The sequence below is a fragment of the Kryptolebias marmoratus genome, linkage group LG18 (assembly GCF_001649575.2).
Source record: "Kryptolebias marmoratus isolate JLee-2015 linkage group LG18, ASM164957v2, whole genome shotgun sequence".
NCBI lineage: Eukaryota > Metazoa > Chordata > Actinopteri > Cyprinodontiformes > Rivulidae > Kryptolebias > Kryptolebias marmoratus.
Genome location: NC_051447.1, coordinates 5,268,549 through 5,285,465, shown reverse-complemented (window position 1 = coordinate 5,285,465; position 16,917 = coordinate 5,268,549). Strand labels below are relative to the sequence as shown.

The following is a 16,917-nucleotide window of genomic DNA, read 5'->3' as shown; positions in this document are numbered from 1 at the left end:
AGTTTTAGCTTAGTTTAGTTCTGTACATTTAGTCATGCTTAGATCTGTTTAGTTTAGCTTAGCTTATTTAGACAATTAGTTATCAATGTATCTTGTACCTGTCTGTAATTTTGTTTCTGTAACTTTGTCTGTAATTTTGTTCTTGTGTTGTAAAGCACTTTGAGTTGCCTTGTGCTGAAAAGTGCTATATAAATAAATGTACCTACCTACCTACCTACTGTCAGATTTTATCTGGTTTCCTATAGCTTGGTATTATAGTGTAATAAAAACATGCCAAATCATGTCACCCACCAGTGTAGCAGATTTCTTTAAAATTATGATTTGATTTGGGTGTTTGGTTTGCTGTGAAGAAATGACACCCCTTCTACTACATTAACACTAAACTGATTTAAATTTTTTTAACTTGCCATCTGTTTGAAGGTTAAAAACAATTAATATCTTACTTGTTATAGATAGCTCTTTGAATTGCCTCAACTTAGAGAAATAGTTTTAATGAGCTCATGGCTAGTCCAAATATGACCTTGACAGTTTATTTAGGCAAATGCAATTTTATAAAACTTTAAATCACCTGGAGTTGTGCATTACACCCTTATTCTAACGCAAACCTTGCATTATTCTAAGGCAAAGTTGACTGGGGTGATCAAATTTGAAATGAAAGTAATCCACTCTGGTTTTGACCCTGCTCGGACTAGCAGCTTGTCAATCCACTCAAATTTAAACTCTATTTCTCTAAACTGAGGTTGTTTAAAGAGCTTTCCACAGATAGAATATTAATTGTTCATAACCTTTCCACCCTTTTCAAAAGATCTGAGTTTTTGCTTTAACTTTCTGGGACGTCATTTTACCAAAGTAAAAAGACACAAAGAGCTGAAAATCTACATAAAAATTTGCTAAATGTGTCAGAAATGACACATGCTGTTTTTTAGAAATTCTGTTCTCTTGTCTTTAAAAGGTTATTCACAGCCTGTCCTAAAGACACGATAATCTGCTTTCAAACTGGAATAAACTATAACTGTATTGTCACAGAGGGAAGTTCTCAAAGATGCACTGGCATCAGTGCACCAGTGACCAGCCAAGACTTTTTGAGATAAGATCTGTAAGTGATAGTAATTTAAGTTGTTTTTTTGGTTCCAGTCAATGAGGGGATTATGTAAAGAAGAAGACTATGCGTTTTTGGGAATGCCAATGAGCCCAACCAAAGAAGAAGGCCATGCAGCTTTACAAGACAACTGGCGAGACAAAAAGGAGGACAGGGTAGGTTAGGGGTAGGCAACCCTGGTCCTCGAGTACGACCATACTGCATGTTTTACTTGTTTCTTTGCTCCAACACACCTGATTTGAATCAATGGGTGATTAACAGGCTTCTGGAAAACATGAAGAGGTAATTTAACCACTGAATCAGGTGTGTTGGAGGAGAGAAACAAGTAAAACATGCAGCATAGTGGCACTCAAGGATCAGGATTGCCCACCCCCGGGGTAGGTGATAGAAGAGCCCCCAAGCATGACAACATCCAATATCACACACACCCCAGTTTTAATGCAAATTCAGGGTGTGTGTTTGTGTGCATCAGGTACGCCGAAGAGTGGAACGGGAGAAGCGGGAACAAGAAAGACTCAACGCAATAGAAGAGAGCAAGAAGGTGACCTAAACACACAAGAATGATACAGACTCTGCAAGTCTGAACATCTGTAAAACCAAACAGCCGCTTCACTTTCAACCTTTTGGCACAGCATGAAGGTTGAAAACTTAATGATGCCAGCTCAGCCTCAACATTTTGTTTTTATTTTCGGAAACCGCATGCTTGCCAACACACACAGTACCTGTAGTAGTAACTGAAGTTGATAACTGTAATGACAACTAACCTGATTTAATTGAGCAACTTCGGATTGTAAAAAAATATCTAAATGGCCTATTAACTTTCTGCTGCTCCCTTCTGCAGAGGTCGCCATAGTGAGTGAACTTGCACGAAAGATTTGGCAATTACTTTATGCCTGGTGCCCTTCCTGCTGCAACCAGGGTTTGAACCTGCAGCCCTTACCACAGAGCCACTGAAGTCCTAAATGGGTTATCAACATTTAGGTTAAAATTAGATAAAATTTATTCTAAAAGTAAAACTTTATTAAAGGTCTAAAATTAAATTTAGACATCAATAAGACATCTTCATTCAGCTGAGATTGGCTAAAAAATATCTAACATACTCAAGATATCGTTCTCAAATCCAGTCTACAAATATTCTTATTTGTTTGAAATCAAGATTTTCTGCTGTCTTTCCACTTCCCATTCCCACACAAATAGAATTTTTGGTGAGTAAAAAAGGTTAAATAATAATAAAAAAAAAAAGTATGTTACAAAGTGGAAATTTAAAAAAACTCAGGTTTTACAAAGCAAAACTTGCAAATCTGACTTCTTTGTTGTTTTGATTTCTTAGGCAAATAGTAATAATGAAAATGTGTGAAATAGGTTGCTTTGTCAGCTTTTCTTTAAAGCTTATTTTCTCAAATTTGCACAAAGTCAAGTAAAAATCTCCATTTCGGAAAGTGTTTTAAAATACAGTATATGAGTTTTTTTCACCAAAAGCTCAGTTTGTGTTTGGAGGAGGTGCATTCAAAGTTTTTTAAAATATTCAAAGTAGTGTAAACGTGGCCTCAGTGTTAAAGTTGCATCTTTTGCTCTGAACATCTTGAGCCAAGATCTAAGTGTGAAAAAAAAATGTCTTAATAAATTATTGGCAATTTAGCAGATCCCAGAATTGATTGTCTTTGTGTTTGTCTTTCTTGTGGGTTTTCTATTTAGACAGTTTTTTTCTTTTTTGGTAAAGTTGTTCACATCTCAAGGTGTGATTGTTCTGTGAAGATTAATGTGATTAATCAGCCTAGTTTAAAAAGCAAGCTGATAAACTGAGCAGGCAGCTACGCAACGTGGGATCAAAGAGTGTAAAGTTACCGTTGAGGTTCATTTTATAGCTCGAGGCAAAGTCAAATTCACTACCATGGAAACACAACTCTGGCCCACTGACAAGACTGCTGGGCTTATCAGTCGGCTTGACTCACACGTAAACACACACAAACACACACTTAGCAGCAGCAGAAACACATTTGGCATTTTACAAAAGAAAATACTTGTGTGTCATTACAGTGAATTCACTTAAAATAACATAGTTGCCAAAACAGATGGTCATGCTCATGAATATAAATTGCACGCACACACACACACACACACACACGCAAAACATCTGTCAAAGCTTTGAGCTGACGCCCCATTTTTGACAAGTGTGTGTTGGGTCAGTGAAGGACAAGGGTTGTTGTTGAAAAAAACAATCATTTAACAATGTTTACACTCACAATGAGGATAGAACCTCCTGAATTGATCTGAGCTGAGTTTAACCAAACAGCTAGCATGTCGCGGCCAGAATGAGCTCCAAATGTTTGGGTGCTGGACAAACTTTAACAATGTCCATTTATAATATCACAACAACATAATATCTATGTGTTGCTATTTTTAGGGTAGCTGAAGGTGATGGATCAGAACTTGCAATATCCCCTATGTAAATCATCTACTGGGCCTACAAGAACACCATGATATGTGGGCAAGTCCAAAATAGTTCCCAGTGGCTAGAACTTAGTTGATTTGGTTTATCAAATTGTCTATACAAAATTACACTTTCATTAGTTTCTTTGGTATGGGGATTCTGACAAGAATGCAGAATACCCTGGAAAAAAACTTCTGCCAACAAATAGCGTACAAAAACTTGTGATTGATTATTTTTTCCCTCCAAAATGCAGTGCTCAGACAAAAAACATGGAAACAAAGTTGTGTGGCACTTTTATATGATAAACAAAAAGACTGGATTCTTTTTTTATTAATTTTATAAAATTATTGAAATTTCAGGGACGGCTTTTAACAAGGTTTAGGAGTGTTTATGGGAATTTTTGACCATTTCTTCAGAAGCTCATTCGTGATGTCAGACACTGATGTTGGACAGAAGGCCTGGCTCTCAGTCTCCGCTCTAAATAACCCCAAAGGTGTTCTATAAGGTTGAGGTCAGGATTCTGCAGGTCAGTCAAGTTCTTCCACACTAAACTCACTCTTCCACGTCTTTATGGACCTTGCTTTGTGCCCTGGTGCTCAGCCATGTTGGAACAGGAAGGTGCCATCCTCAAACTGTTCCCAAAATGTTTTGGTATGCTGAAGCATTAAGACTTCCTTTCACTGGAACTAAGTGGCCGAGCACAACTCCTGAAAAACAACCCCGCACCATGATCCTCCCTCCACCAAACTTTACACTTGGCACAATGCAGCCAGACAAATATGGTTCTCCTGGTAACCTCCAAACCCAGACTCCTTCATCGCATTGCCAGTCAGAGGGCACGTCTCCACCACTCTAGAGTCCAGAAACATTGTGCTTTACGCCACTGCATCTGACGCTTTACACCTGTTGATGGAAGGCTTGGATGCAGCTGCTCAGCCATGGAAACCCATTCCATGAAGCTCTCCATGCTGTTCTTGAGCTAATCTGAAGGCCACATGAAGTTTGGAGGTCTGTAGCTGCTGACTCTGCAGAACGTTGGTGACCTCTGTGCCTCAGCATCCTCTGAGCCCACTCTTTGATTTTACATGATCTATCACTTTGAGTTGCTATCATTCCCAATCGCTTCCACTTTGTTATAAAACCACTAACAGTAGACTGTGGAATATTTAGTAGTGAGGAAATTTCATGACTGGACTTTCTGCACAGATTTCATCCTATCATGGTACCAGGCTGGAATTCACTGAGCTCCTGAGAGTGACCCATTCTTTCATAAATGTTTGTAGAAGCAGTCTGCATGTCTAGGTGCTTGATTTCATACATCTGTGGCCGTGGAAGTGATTGTAAATCCTGAATTCAACGAATATGACATAATCAGGACTCTGTTTTCTAAACCTAACAAAGTAGTTTTGCCTTTAAAATTAACATGAAAGAGAGAAGGAAATTTAAAGTGAACAATGTTTGAATGAAAACAAAACAAAAATAAAAAAATGCCTTCTTAAGATGGTCTCAGAGATTATTCTCAGGTTCTGAATTTTGTGACATCCTTAACCTGTCCACCTTATCAGGATCTTGTTGTGTGAAGATTCAAGTATGATGTTTAATAGCTTTGCTGAGCCAGTGCCAAAGATTTTCCTTATGTCTTGCAGACGAAAAAATGTTACTCCAGGGAATAGATTATAATTATGAGTCCTAGTAAAGATAAAAGTGAATAAGCACTTCCAGTGCAAAACTGAGGAGGTAACGGTTTAACTGATTTCACCTTCTCCATATGTGTCAGCAAGTCTTCCTCTTTAAAATGACAGACATTAAACTAAATGTCTCCCTTGCTCACGTCTACTTCCTCCACACGTTACAGCTGTCAAAACACTCAAATGCATACACACGAGTGCACAGCGTGACAGAACTGTTAATTGATGGCAGGCGCAGTTCGTTTAGAGCAGCTGGGACCAGCCGTCTCACATAGATCCCGTGTCAAGTCGTGTATATATACAGTTTCCATTTTCTTTCTCCCGTACGTAAGAATTTTGCCTAAAAACACACAAACACACAGCAGGAAACTGAATCCAAGAGGGTCCAATTTGAGGTCAGGGGTAGACCGCCAACAGTTTTACTAGTTTTCATTACATATCAACTCAGGACCCTGAGGCGCAGCCGAAGCAGAATGTATGCACTATACTGATTAGAAGAAGTGTGTCTTTGAAATTTTATTTGTGTGTTTCAGGAAAAAGAGCGGCAGTGGAAGGTTCACATAGCAGACCTGACCTCCAGACAAGAGAAGAATCTGCAAGACAGACTGATGAGACTTCGGCAATTCAGGGTGAATATCACAAACACATGCATGCACACACAAGTTTGAATTTCTATCCTAAAAAACAAAATTAAAAAAAGAAAAGAATTTCTTCACACGTAAGCCTTATACTGACTTCCATTCATTCTGTATTCTTCATGGGATTTGATTCTGAAATTAATTAAAAACCTAGCATTGAAGGGATGCATAACACCTGCTGCTTTTCATGCCAGAGTTTTAAACTAAGATCATCTAATGTTGAGAAATGACGAAGTTGGATTTGTTTTGGTTAAAATTAGAAAATGACATCATGTGTAATTTCACCCAATACTGCAACATCTGTAAAACTGACTGAGTTCTAACCATCTTTGTTCTCTAAATTTGCTGTGACAGCCATCTTGAATTGAGTTGGCTCAAAATGTTAATCAGTTGTACAGGTACATCCAGCAATTACATTATATAAATTTCATTAAATTTCGCCCAGTGGTTCGTGAGATGCTTTGCGAATAAACAAACACACACACCCACAGACAAAAGCAAAACATATTTGAATCTTTACTTGAGATTTGAGATAAAATTGTCAATTGTTCTTAAATATGACAACTTTTAACAAGGCAATGGAATGTCCATCCATCCATCTTCTACTTCTTATCTGGGTTCAAGTTGCGGAGGCAACAGGTCTAGGAGAAAAACCCAGACCTCCTTCTACCCAGCGACACTCTCCAGCTCCTCCTGGGGATCTCAAGGCATTTCCAGGCCAGAGAGGATACATAATACCTCCAGCCAGTTCTGGGTCTGCCCCCAAGGTCTCTTCCCAGTCGCATTTTGGCAACCCATTCTCTCACTGGGGTAAACTCACTAAGGTGCATAGCCAGTGGCATGTGAATATCCCCACAACTGCTCGATGCCTCTCCCCCTGGGCAAAAAAGTGTCTAGCCCTTCTCCAGGAGTTGGCTTCCAGAGCCCAATCTGTGTGTAGAAGTGAGCCCAACTATATCTAATTGGTATCACTCAACCTCACACTCAAGCTCCGGCTCCTTAGCCACCAGTGAGGTGAAATTTTATGTCCCTAGACCTAGTTTATGAGTTTATGCCACTGAGAATCGACACAGCCAGGAACCCTCCCTCACCTGCTGCTCAGCTTGCATGGCTCCCAACCCTGACGGTCTTTCTCACAGGTGGTGGGCCCACATGGAGGTGGCATCCTCTCTCTTTCTCAGGCTTGGCCCGGCCGAGCCACAGGAGCCAAGGCTTGACCACCAGGTGCTCGCTGGCAAGCTACCCCACCCCCCACCCCCCAATGCATGGCTTACAGGGGGGTGGCTCGGTTTCCCTTTTCCATGTGAGGTACCCCGACACATATGTTTGTCCATCAAGGTTTTTGAATTGCTCTTGGTCTGACTCCTCACCTGAGACCAGTTTGACATGAGACCAGGGGCTGATGCTTCAGACAACATAGCCCCCAGGGTCATAGGGGTACTCAAACCCCTCCACCACTTTAAGATGGTGATTCTGCAAAGGGGACAATAGAGTGGTTAAGTCTTCTTCTTGAAAGTAACAAAGTTAATTTTAAACAGGTTTTTGTGTGTTTTCCTGCCTTATTTTTTACCATGTCTTACCATGAACATGACTGAAACAGAAAAATCGTGGTCTACAGCTAAAAAGAATGTTTAGCAGGCACACAGAGTGGGAGTTCCAGTGGCCCTTTGGTCCCTCTACTTCCTGCTCCCTTCATCCACTTAATCTAAATTTTAGTTAACTCCTGACGTTAAATCAAACATCCACAGTTGTTTGTCACGCCTGTTGTGGTAAAACTAATTGTGAGGCGGAACACAAGACTCATGGTTCAAAGTTTCTGCAGCACAAACAAGCAACATTATTTCACACTTAGGGGTCTTGGATGGCGTAACCTAGTTGGAAAGCAGTTGCAGGTTAATATCACTCATCTGAACCTGGTTAAAGTCTTCACTAATTTTTCAGTTCAATAAAATGAATAAAATTATTATTATGTTTCCTGTCACCTGGATAAACACTTAAATGCTCAACACTTGATCTTTTTTTCTTGTTTAGGAGTTCCAGAGGAAGGTATTAGAGGAGGAGGAAGGCATGGAAGGCGAGGCTGCCAGCCAACTCCTCACAAGGATGTAGATTCTTTGCAGGACACCAGGAACAGGGTGTGGATCGTTGTTTAGTGGTGTACTGATACAAACTATATGTATGCTAGCAGAAACAAGATTAGTGCTGGGACTGGATGTAGCCATTTATAGTTAGCAGCAGAATATGAACAAAAGTGGAAACAGGGATGTGATGTGAAATAAACACGAGGAGGTTGATTAAATCTACTGCTAGCTGGACCGGTGATGTAACTGTACTCTTCAAATTCTAACATATCATATCTAAGACCTCCATTACAGTGGATGGCAACCCTGCTACACTCTTTACAACCTACATGACCTATTGGAACATGGATGGATTGTAGTAAATTTAAAAAACCTCCTTCAGTGTGAAGATGTACTCGCCAAAAAGGTTTTTTTCCTGCTATTTTCCATGTCCTCAAGATGCTCTCTCGTGCCCTCACCACGCTCTGTACGCCCACCCTGACATGACTTTCTCAAACCTTATCAGGATGCAGCCAGAACATGGATGCATGTTCTCGCTGACTGATTACTCTGGAGAGGAATGGTCATCCACTTCAAAGGAGTTTTAAGTGTCATAAGGCGTGGAGACAGAGGCGAACCCAGAACGCAGACTCATCTTAAAACACAAATACTAATTTATTAGAATAAAAAAATAAACAAAACAATGGGCTGACGAGGCAGCAAAACTAATAATAACAAAAATCCAAAATCCAAAATCAAGAAACAAAGCAAGGCACAACCAAACGTGACTACCATGGACCAAGTGGAAAACACAGCAAAAACGGAATGACCCAGTAGGGAATGAAGAGCAAAGACCAGTATATGAAGGCTGAGGATCAGGAGGAAAATGGGCGCAGGTGAGTGATAACAAACAGGTGAAAATGATGGCAGTGATTAAGTAGTCATGGTAATGTGGGTGTGGCATGAGAAACTGGAAAGTAACTGAACAGCAAGGAATGAGAGAAGGAGGCGTGGCAGGTTACTGGGGAGGTGAAAATGACAAGACATGAACACAAATCCAAAAGACAAACACAGCAGAACAAGAACCAGAAAAACCATCAAACAAAACACCAAAACTATGACATTAAGGGGCTTTTGAGAAAATATCAGGGGTGTGTTAAAACTTTGCAAACGCGTAGGAGAAAAATCGGATAACTACTATGTCTGTCAAAAAACTGCTGTTGGAAAAGTTACAAACCAAACATTTGAAATACTTTTATTTAGAAGATGCTACAGTGTGCTATAATGCTGAACTCTTGCAATGATACTATGGAGACTTTTCTTGATTTAGAATTTAAGTAAAGCCCCAGAAAAATGTCATCACCTTTGAATTAGAAATAAATAATTATCCAACAAGATTCCTTTGTCTGTTTTCTTCTGTTTGAGAAAGCGAAGGTCTGCAAACTAATCTTAGATCATAAGCATCGTTCAAACAAGGTTTCCACTGGAATTTGAATATTTCATGTTTGGGAATCGATGGTGAAAAATGGGTTCAGGTTCTGAGTGATTTATTTTACCTAGCAGGCGCAGACATTCTGTCTTCAGACAAGCAAAGACTATTTACTTTTTAACATGTTCTCTTAACATAGCCAAACTGTTTGTTTCTCAGTCCAAGTGTGTTGTGGGTATTTTACTTCATATTTAAACAAAAGGCTCAATGATTACCAGCTGGGATATTCACAGTACGGTTTCACATGGTTCAGTCAGTCCTATAATCTGCATCTCTCTTTGAGGGATTCACAACAATGATACTTGTATTTTTTAGTTATCTCCAAAGCAGTAATTGGACACAGTTAACACATCATTGTACACGGACATTGTCTTCACAAACAAGTATGTTTTGATAACACTGGTAGACATTCTGACTCCAAGCAGGTTTCTCAAGGGGCAATGTGGCCTTAGCCAACCGTAACATTAATAATCATGTCACATCAATTGCTTTTTTTGGCCTCTACAGGTTTACAGAACAAAGGTTTGACAATAAAGGTACTGACTCAAGACCACGTTCCAAACTTTCAGGGAAATCTCTGGAAAGACCTGCAGAAACACATACCCTCACGTCACCCTTCAGAGTTCATGTATTTACACAGATGGATGGACAGACGATAGGGTGTGTCCCAGCTGTGCTGTGTACCTGTGTGCTTGTGTGTTTGAACGAGTGTAGGCGTTAAAGTTCCTGCTTTGTGTGCATATCCTTTTATTCATAAATGTGTGTAAATACACACATACAGCAATTTGCACAAATACAGACTCCTCATCTCATGCTTGTGTGCTGGTAAAGCACTGTAGTAATGCATAGTACCTGGTTGTGTATTTTAAGGTGCGGCATGAGGCAAATATTTTAGACTGACTGAAAGAATTCCCATATATCCAGTGTATTAAAAAGGAGAAATAGACTATTTTGAAAGAGAAAAACAAGATGATGTGAGAAGAAAAAGTATTTTTTTTTGTCAGCCAGACAAAAACAAAACACTTCATAGTTTGCATTGTAAGACACAAAGTAGCCTGAGGACATAAAAATCCAGGAACATAAACTCCTATTATTCCCTCCCTCTGTTATTGGTCCATTAGATAGCATAAAAATTCTCTTCAAATAAATTTCAAAGAAGGTTTGTTTTCTAAACTCTGAACTTAAGGTAAAATATGGAGTCCAACAGGGGTCAAAACAAAAAAAGAAACATAAGAATTCATTTCCTAGGTTTATGTAAGCATACACACTTTCAGTAGGATTAGTGTCTGTGTGCAGCAGGTGTTGTGTTTAGCTTTGTTTTTGATGTGGACCTGGGAACCGAAACAAACACCAGAGGAAAACCAATGGTTTAGGAACCATCACCAAGCTATAATACTCAATAGTATCATTAGTTTTGTCTATCTTGTCAATTAAATTAGAGATATTTTTGTCTTCAGTTAATGACATTCGAAGAGTTAAATTAGAAACATGCTTGTTTGTGTAAGTTTTTTTTATCTGTCTGTAACATTGACAGTTGCTGAAGGGGTCATCAATGTTAGATAACCCCGTTACAAAATTTAAAAAAAACAGCCAGAATGTGAATAGCAGCGTGTCAGTGATGCAAGGACTGTGACTTGAAGCAGGATTCACCACAGGCCTAGGTCACGACCACATTACACCCATGTGTGGTGGTAGTGTGTTGTGATCTTCTAGTGTGTAGCTTCGTCCTGATGGGGTCCAGGAGTGGTACCAGTGTGGGGCCCAGGCTGCAGTGGGATCGTGGGTGTACATGGTAGGATTGTCGTGGGACTGTGCTGCTGACAAATAGAGTGGTGGGTATTTTGGCGTGTACTAAGACCATAGCAGCATAATGATTGCTTTCCAAATTTGTTGCAAACCAGTCACATTGTAATTGGTTGTGTTGGTTGTTTTCTGCCATTGAGAGGAGATGATGTTTATGCTTTAACAGTGATCGATGGTTTGATTAGAAGTTACTGATCCTGGAATCCCAACAGTCCAGTAAGACTGAAAATGAAATCATGAGCTCTGGGGCCAACTGGCTAATGAGCAATGATGTCCTTGCATTTACTGCCCAAAGAGCTGCTTTCTATTTTGCTGTTAAGCTTTTCCTTTGATTTGTAGTGGTTTTTGTGTTTGTGCATTTAAATTTGTTATCCGGAGCTCATCATCTGTGCTTTTCCTATTGTGACAAGCCTAGATCCACTGTGCAAAGTTGATTGCAGAGGTCCAATCAGCTGACACAACTGCAGATACTTGTGTTAGTGTTCAGGACGTGTATTGTTGTTCTTGAGTCACTGCAATAATAATATTTATGTGTGATCAGTAAAATCTTAATAACTGTACTGAGTTAAAAGTTAACCTTTAGCTCATTCTGTGTCATACTAAATGAAACAATAGATGAAATAAAATAACCTTTTAGAAAAACAGAAACAGTTGTTGTGGCTGTTAGGATTTATGAAGCCCACAGCGACGTCTGTTGTTGATGTTCAGTTTATTTTTCTGCTCATTTCTGCTACTTGTTACCTAAGAGTGGAGACTGAGGTATTTCAAGTCTCTACACCTCAAAGAGTTCAGGAGAAAGCTGGAATAGACAAATCAGGGCAAGCCAGGAATTAGCCAAAGGCAGAAAACATACAGAATTACCTTTTGATATCAGTCTTTCAAGATGCACTTTAGAATCAGGTATATGCAGAGTCCTACATTTATTAGAATCTCTCAGTTGAGTGCCACAATGTGTGCCAAGACAGATCTTAATTTCAAAAATCTGCATGTGTGTGGGTGGATGGTGGTGATGGCGGTGGGTGTCAGTGTATTACGAATTTGTTGATACTTGTTGATAAAAAATTCCAGTTACTATTTATGAAGTTTGGGCCGGGCTGGTGCGTCAGACAAACATACCTGACCAGTTAGCATTTGTTGTGGCTTTTAAGTGGCAAATTATTAGTGTCAGAATTACTTTTTCCAATATATCGTACACAGTACAGCACTGCCCATTCCTAGTTGGAATGTGGATGTACGTACAAATAAACTGAGAGTTTTGCCTTTCGTCTCGGCTTCTTTACAAAAACAAACCCGAGCAACATCACAGCAAGTTTTCTGGTTTTGCTGAAAAAGCACAATGTTTCACCTGGAAAACCATAAAAAGAAAAAGCTTGTACATTGCTTATACTTCTAATACAAATTACAAGGTTTTCCTAACCCCATTCATGATCTTATGACACAAAGCATTTAAAGACAAATACAAAATTAAAACTTAAGTAAATATAGGTTAAACTTTTGTCTTTTGACAAGGTGCATTGAACTCAGCAGTACTGATGGCTCCGAATAAGTCTGAGGCTGTGGGAAGCTTGGAAGCTAGCTGAAAGATAATACATTTTGGGATATCTTTCTAGTTGTTTTTGTACTGCATATGGAACCCTAAGGTGAAGATAGCCAGCATGAGGCGGACATCTTAATATCTCCTTTTCAAACAAACAGCGACTCATTTCAGTCTAGAACAAACTTCTTTCTTTTTTTTAAATTTGTTCTTGTCTTTTTGATCACTGTCTGTCGTCTGTAATAGTGATTGTACATTTATATTATTTCAACTTATTTCTGCCGCGTATCCATGGTTGGGTCATAGAGGCTACGGGTCAAGGAGGAAAACCCAGACACCTCTTTTCCCCAGCAACACTTTCCAGCTCCTCCTGGGAAATTCCAAGATGTTTCCAGGCTAGAGAGGATATATAATCCCTGGAAAACCTCCAGAGGGAGGCGACCAGGAGGCATCCTAATCAGATACCCAAATCACCTCACCAATTTTTGCCTTTTGATGTAGAGGAGCAGTGGCTTTGCTCCAAGCTCCCCAACACCTTCTCTTTAAGGCTGAGCCCGACTACCCTACGGAGGAAGTTAATTTCAGCCTCTTGTATATAGGAAGTCAGTTTTAATTCATACCTCATGACAACAGGGAAGTGTATGAATGTAGACAGACCTGTCATAGATTTGAGTATTTTTGAGTTTATTTTGTATTAGGTTCATTGTTTTCTGTTTTCTGTAATTCTGTTCTATTTATTGTTTATTCCGTGTTCAGTTATTAAGTTCTTGTGTAGTGTTGCTTTCTGTCTCTCTTGTCACACTTGTGTTCTGGTTGTCTTTGTGATTCTGTTTTGTTGTAGTTTTCCTGTGTTTCCTGTGTCAGTTTTCACCTGCCCTCAGCTATGTAATTCTCCAGTCTGCCTGGCACGCCCACTTCACCTGTTCCTCATTATGTCTCAGCTGTAATTCATTTCCCACTCACCCTCAGTTCTTTAAAACCGGTCTCTTTGCACTCATGCCTTGCTGGTTCATTCTGCTCTGATGTCCACGTCCTTGTGTTTTCGTGCTTCTTTGAAGTGTTTTGTTTCTGTGTTTTTGCTGCCACGTCAGTTTTTTGTTTTTGTTTTCTTCGTTTCTTAATAATGTAGCTTTTATTTAAATAAAGTAATGAGTCTGCATATTGGGTTCACTCAACACAGCCCTAATACAGACCAGGAAATTGAAAGCTATTCTTTTTGACTCACCTATTTCTTCACCACAAAATATTAAAACAGTGCCATTGATAAATTGGACGAGGCCCTAATCTGTCTCCCGCTCCAACTGGGAAAAGATGGATTGCTTTCTCTGGGTCGGGACTAAATTTTTCTTTAGGCAAAAAAGTTTAGGGAACCAGGTAGCCTTGTTCACCAGCTAGGGAAGTTCCTACTCTGTGCATTAAACTGCTTTTTAGGGTGATCGGTAGCTCCTAATTCAAAGATTTAAATAATTGGGAACTTAAGCTAGCTGCATCATCTACCAAAAGTTTTCTCCTAATGTGCCTGCTTACACTCATTTTTTAAGGTTACCCTTTTCACTATATTGGTTTAACAATATTTTTTAATATACTTTATATACTAATATACTTTTCAAATTGTTAATGGGCTCCGATGAAGATTTTTATCTCCTGTTCTGAAAATATTTCTTCTAAATGAATTGTCCCAGCTTTGACTTTTTGCCTTTTAATTTTTTTATGCAATTAATCAAATTTTCTCTGAATTGTGTCATTTCCTACAGTCTGGGGCATGATCACTTATCAACTTATGTTCTGATTGTGTCTCATATTAATAAAGCCTCTCAAAAAAATCCAAATATTTATGTGCTTTTAGTCCTAGAGAGCAGTTCTTTTTAATTACCTGACCACAGGATTTAATTTTCATAGACTCTCAAGCATTCAGGCTCCAAAATCTTCTTTTAAGTGTCACATTTAGTTGAAGGAAAAAAAGGTGAAAATCTGTTGTGCATCCAGATGCAGCCCAGTTAAGAAGGAAATGCCAACAGTTCTTGGAAGATTCCATCTTCATTAGTGTACAGCGGCTCTCCTCCTACAGAGCTGTAAATGTCAGGAATGTGAATCCTAGTTTACCACAGTCAGGGTGTTTGTTAGCAAAACTGTGGTGGTCACTACGGCAAACAGGCAGCTGGTGTTGATTAATAAAATGATGTAAGAAGCTTGTGTGGTTTAGTATTATAAGTGCTGATGCACACTCATTATATTTGTAGCCCACACAAGTGTGAATTTATTGCTAACATCTACTACAACAAAGAAATGTAACATATGTAATACAAAAATATGGTGTCATTGAATAGTTAAGAGGTCAAAAATACATTGTGTTGTGCACATTTTAATACGTATTTTTAATACATTTTCAGTGTGTACCTGTCAACTCTTAAAAAATCATGTATTTATTAAACTTATCAGTCTATTTTATTATTTCAAAAAATGCTTAATTTTGAGGTAAGCAAAAAAAAAATAGACTGAAATCAGACAAAAATTCCAAGAAAATTGTGGTAACTACCTAGTATTAGCAATAGATACATAGATAATATATTGCAATAGGAATTAGGTGGCTGCCATCTTGCTTTCAATCACTGAATTTGTGGTTTAGCTACCTAGCAAAGCCATCCCCTAAAAGCCAATTTTGAGGTGACTTTTCAAAAGTTCAGAGAATTAGTGCTCTTCAAAATCCTTGAAATTGATTAACAGTTGCTGCAAAAAAGCACTCGCGGTCCGGATTTGGGGTTTTGTGTTTCAGTTTATTGCTTTTATTGTCTCCATGTTTCTGTTTGAGTTCTTGTTCAGTTATCCTTGTCTTTGCCTTGGTTTAGTTTTTGTTCTTTGTGTCCTTATGTGCTGTCATTATTCACTCCTCCTCTGTCACTCTTTTGTCTACCTGCCACGCCCATCTACACCTGCCCCAAGCTTTGATTATCATTCCATCTGTGCCCACTTTGCTAATCACCTCCTCTGTGTTAAAACCCGGTCACCACCTCCACTCTCTGCTGGTTCATTGTTCTCTGCTGGTTGTTCGTGCCTCGTCGCCCCATGCTCTGTCTGGTTTTCGTTTCGCCTCATCTTGTCTCAGGTCTGCTTGTGTTTTGTTTGAGTTAGTTAGTTTATGTTTTGCTGCCACATCAGCCAGTTGCTTTTGTTTGCCTTTATTTCTAAATAAATTAGTTTATTTTCAGAATGAGTCTCCTTAACCCCACATCATGACACTCGCTGATAATGAGCCACAATGAGTTGAGGAAAAAGTACAAAGGATTAGAATATTCGGCCAATGGGGTAGTCAAAGGATTTATCAAATTTTGTTACAAAGGTCCTACTGGTGACCCAAAATGATTTGCCTGTTCCCTGAGTGATGCAAAACTGTAGAAAGCCAAAGTACTGTGGAAATCATCTACATCCTTGTTTGTGGTAGGGTTTATGTTCGCCAAGAACTTTTTAAATGTTTTCTGAAGGATGGGACATTGTCTTACAATAACTTCAAATTACCTGAAAGGTCAGTGGCAATTTATGATTCGGATTTTTAGAAAAACTGATCACTGATCCATGGATGCCCAGAATCTGTTCTGTTAGGGGGCTGGTGCAGAAAGGTGAAAGGTGTTCTTAAAAGACTAGAATAAATCCTTGAGAATTCATTCAATAACTTGGGGGCAAGCCAGTTGTAGGTGATCTAGTTTTGTTACAATAAAGGCCTCTTTTTGGTGCTATTGTTTCAGAACTAAACAGATCACACCATTATTATTTCACCTGGTAGTACCACTGTAATGATGCACAAGAAGGCAGAATGTGCCCACTTACATAATACCTACACAGCAACACATTTGAGATACAGGAAGCTGGAGGAAATTAAAATCTTAGGTTGAAAGAGTGATGGCTAGACAGCGATTAAAATTTCTGGAGTTTGACGAAGAAGCAAAACAAACTGTAAATGTCATCTTAAATGGAAAAGATCATTTGCTACGTCTGGCTTGATGGGAACACACACACACACACGCACACACACACACACACACACACACACACACACACACACACACACACACACACACACACACACACACACACGCACACACACACACACACACACACACACACACACACACACACACACACACACACACACACACTCACACACACTCACACACACACAC

At 39.2% G+C, this 16,917-nt stretch overlaps 1 protein-coding gene across 1 annotated transcript in view; it reads left to right on the top strand.

The window, feature by feature from the left end:
- LOC119617922 (U2 small nuclear ribonucleoprotein auxiliary factor 35 kDa subunit-related protein 1-like) overlaps positions 1–8,884 on the top strand; it is a 14,926-nt gene extending 6,042 nt beyond the window's left edge. Inside the window, exons 3-6 of the mRNA XM_037981093.1 lie at positions 1,135–1,254; positions 1,572–1,640; positions 5,752–5,847; positions 7,888–8,884. Coding sequence (XP_037837021.1) covers positions 1,135–1,254; positions 1,572–1,640; positions 5,752–5,847; positions 7,888–7,965 — 363 coding nt within the window. The 3' untranslated portion in view covers positions 7,966–8,884. The remainder of the gene's footprint in view (positions 1–1,134; positions 1,255–1,571; positions 1,641–5,751; positions 5,848–7,887) is intronic.
- The last annotated feature ends 8,033 nt before the right edge of the window (positions 8,885–16,917 follow it).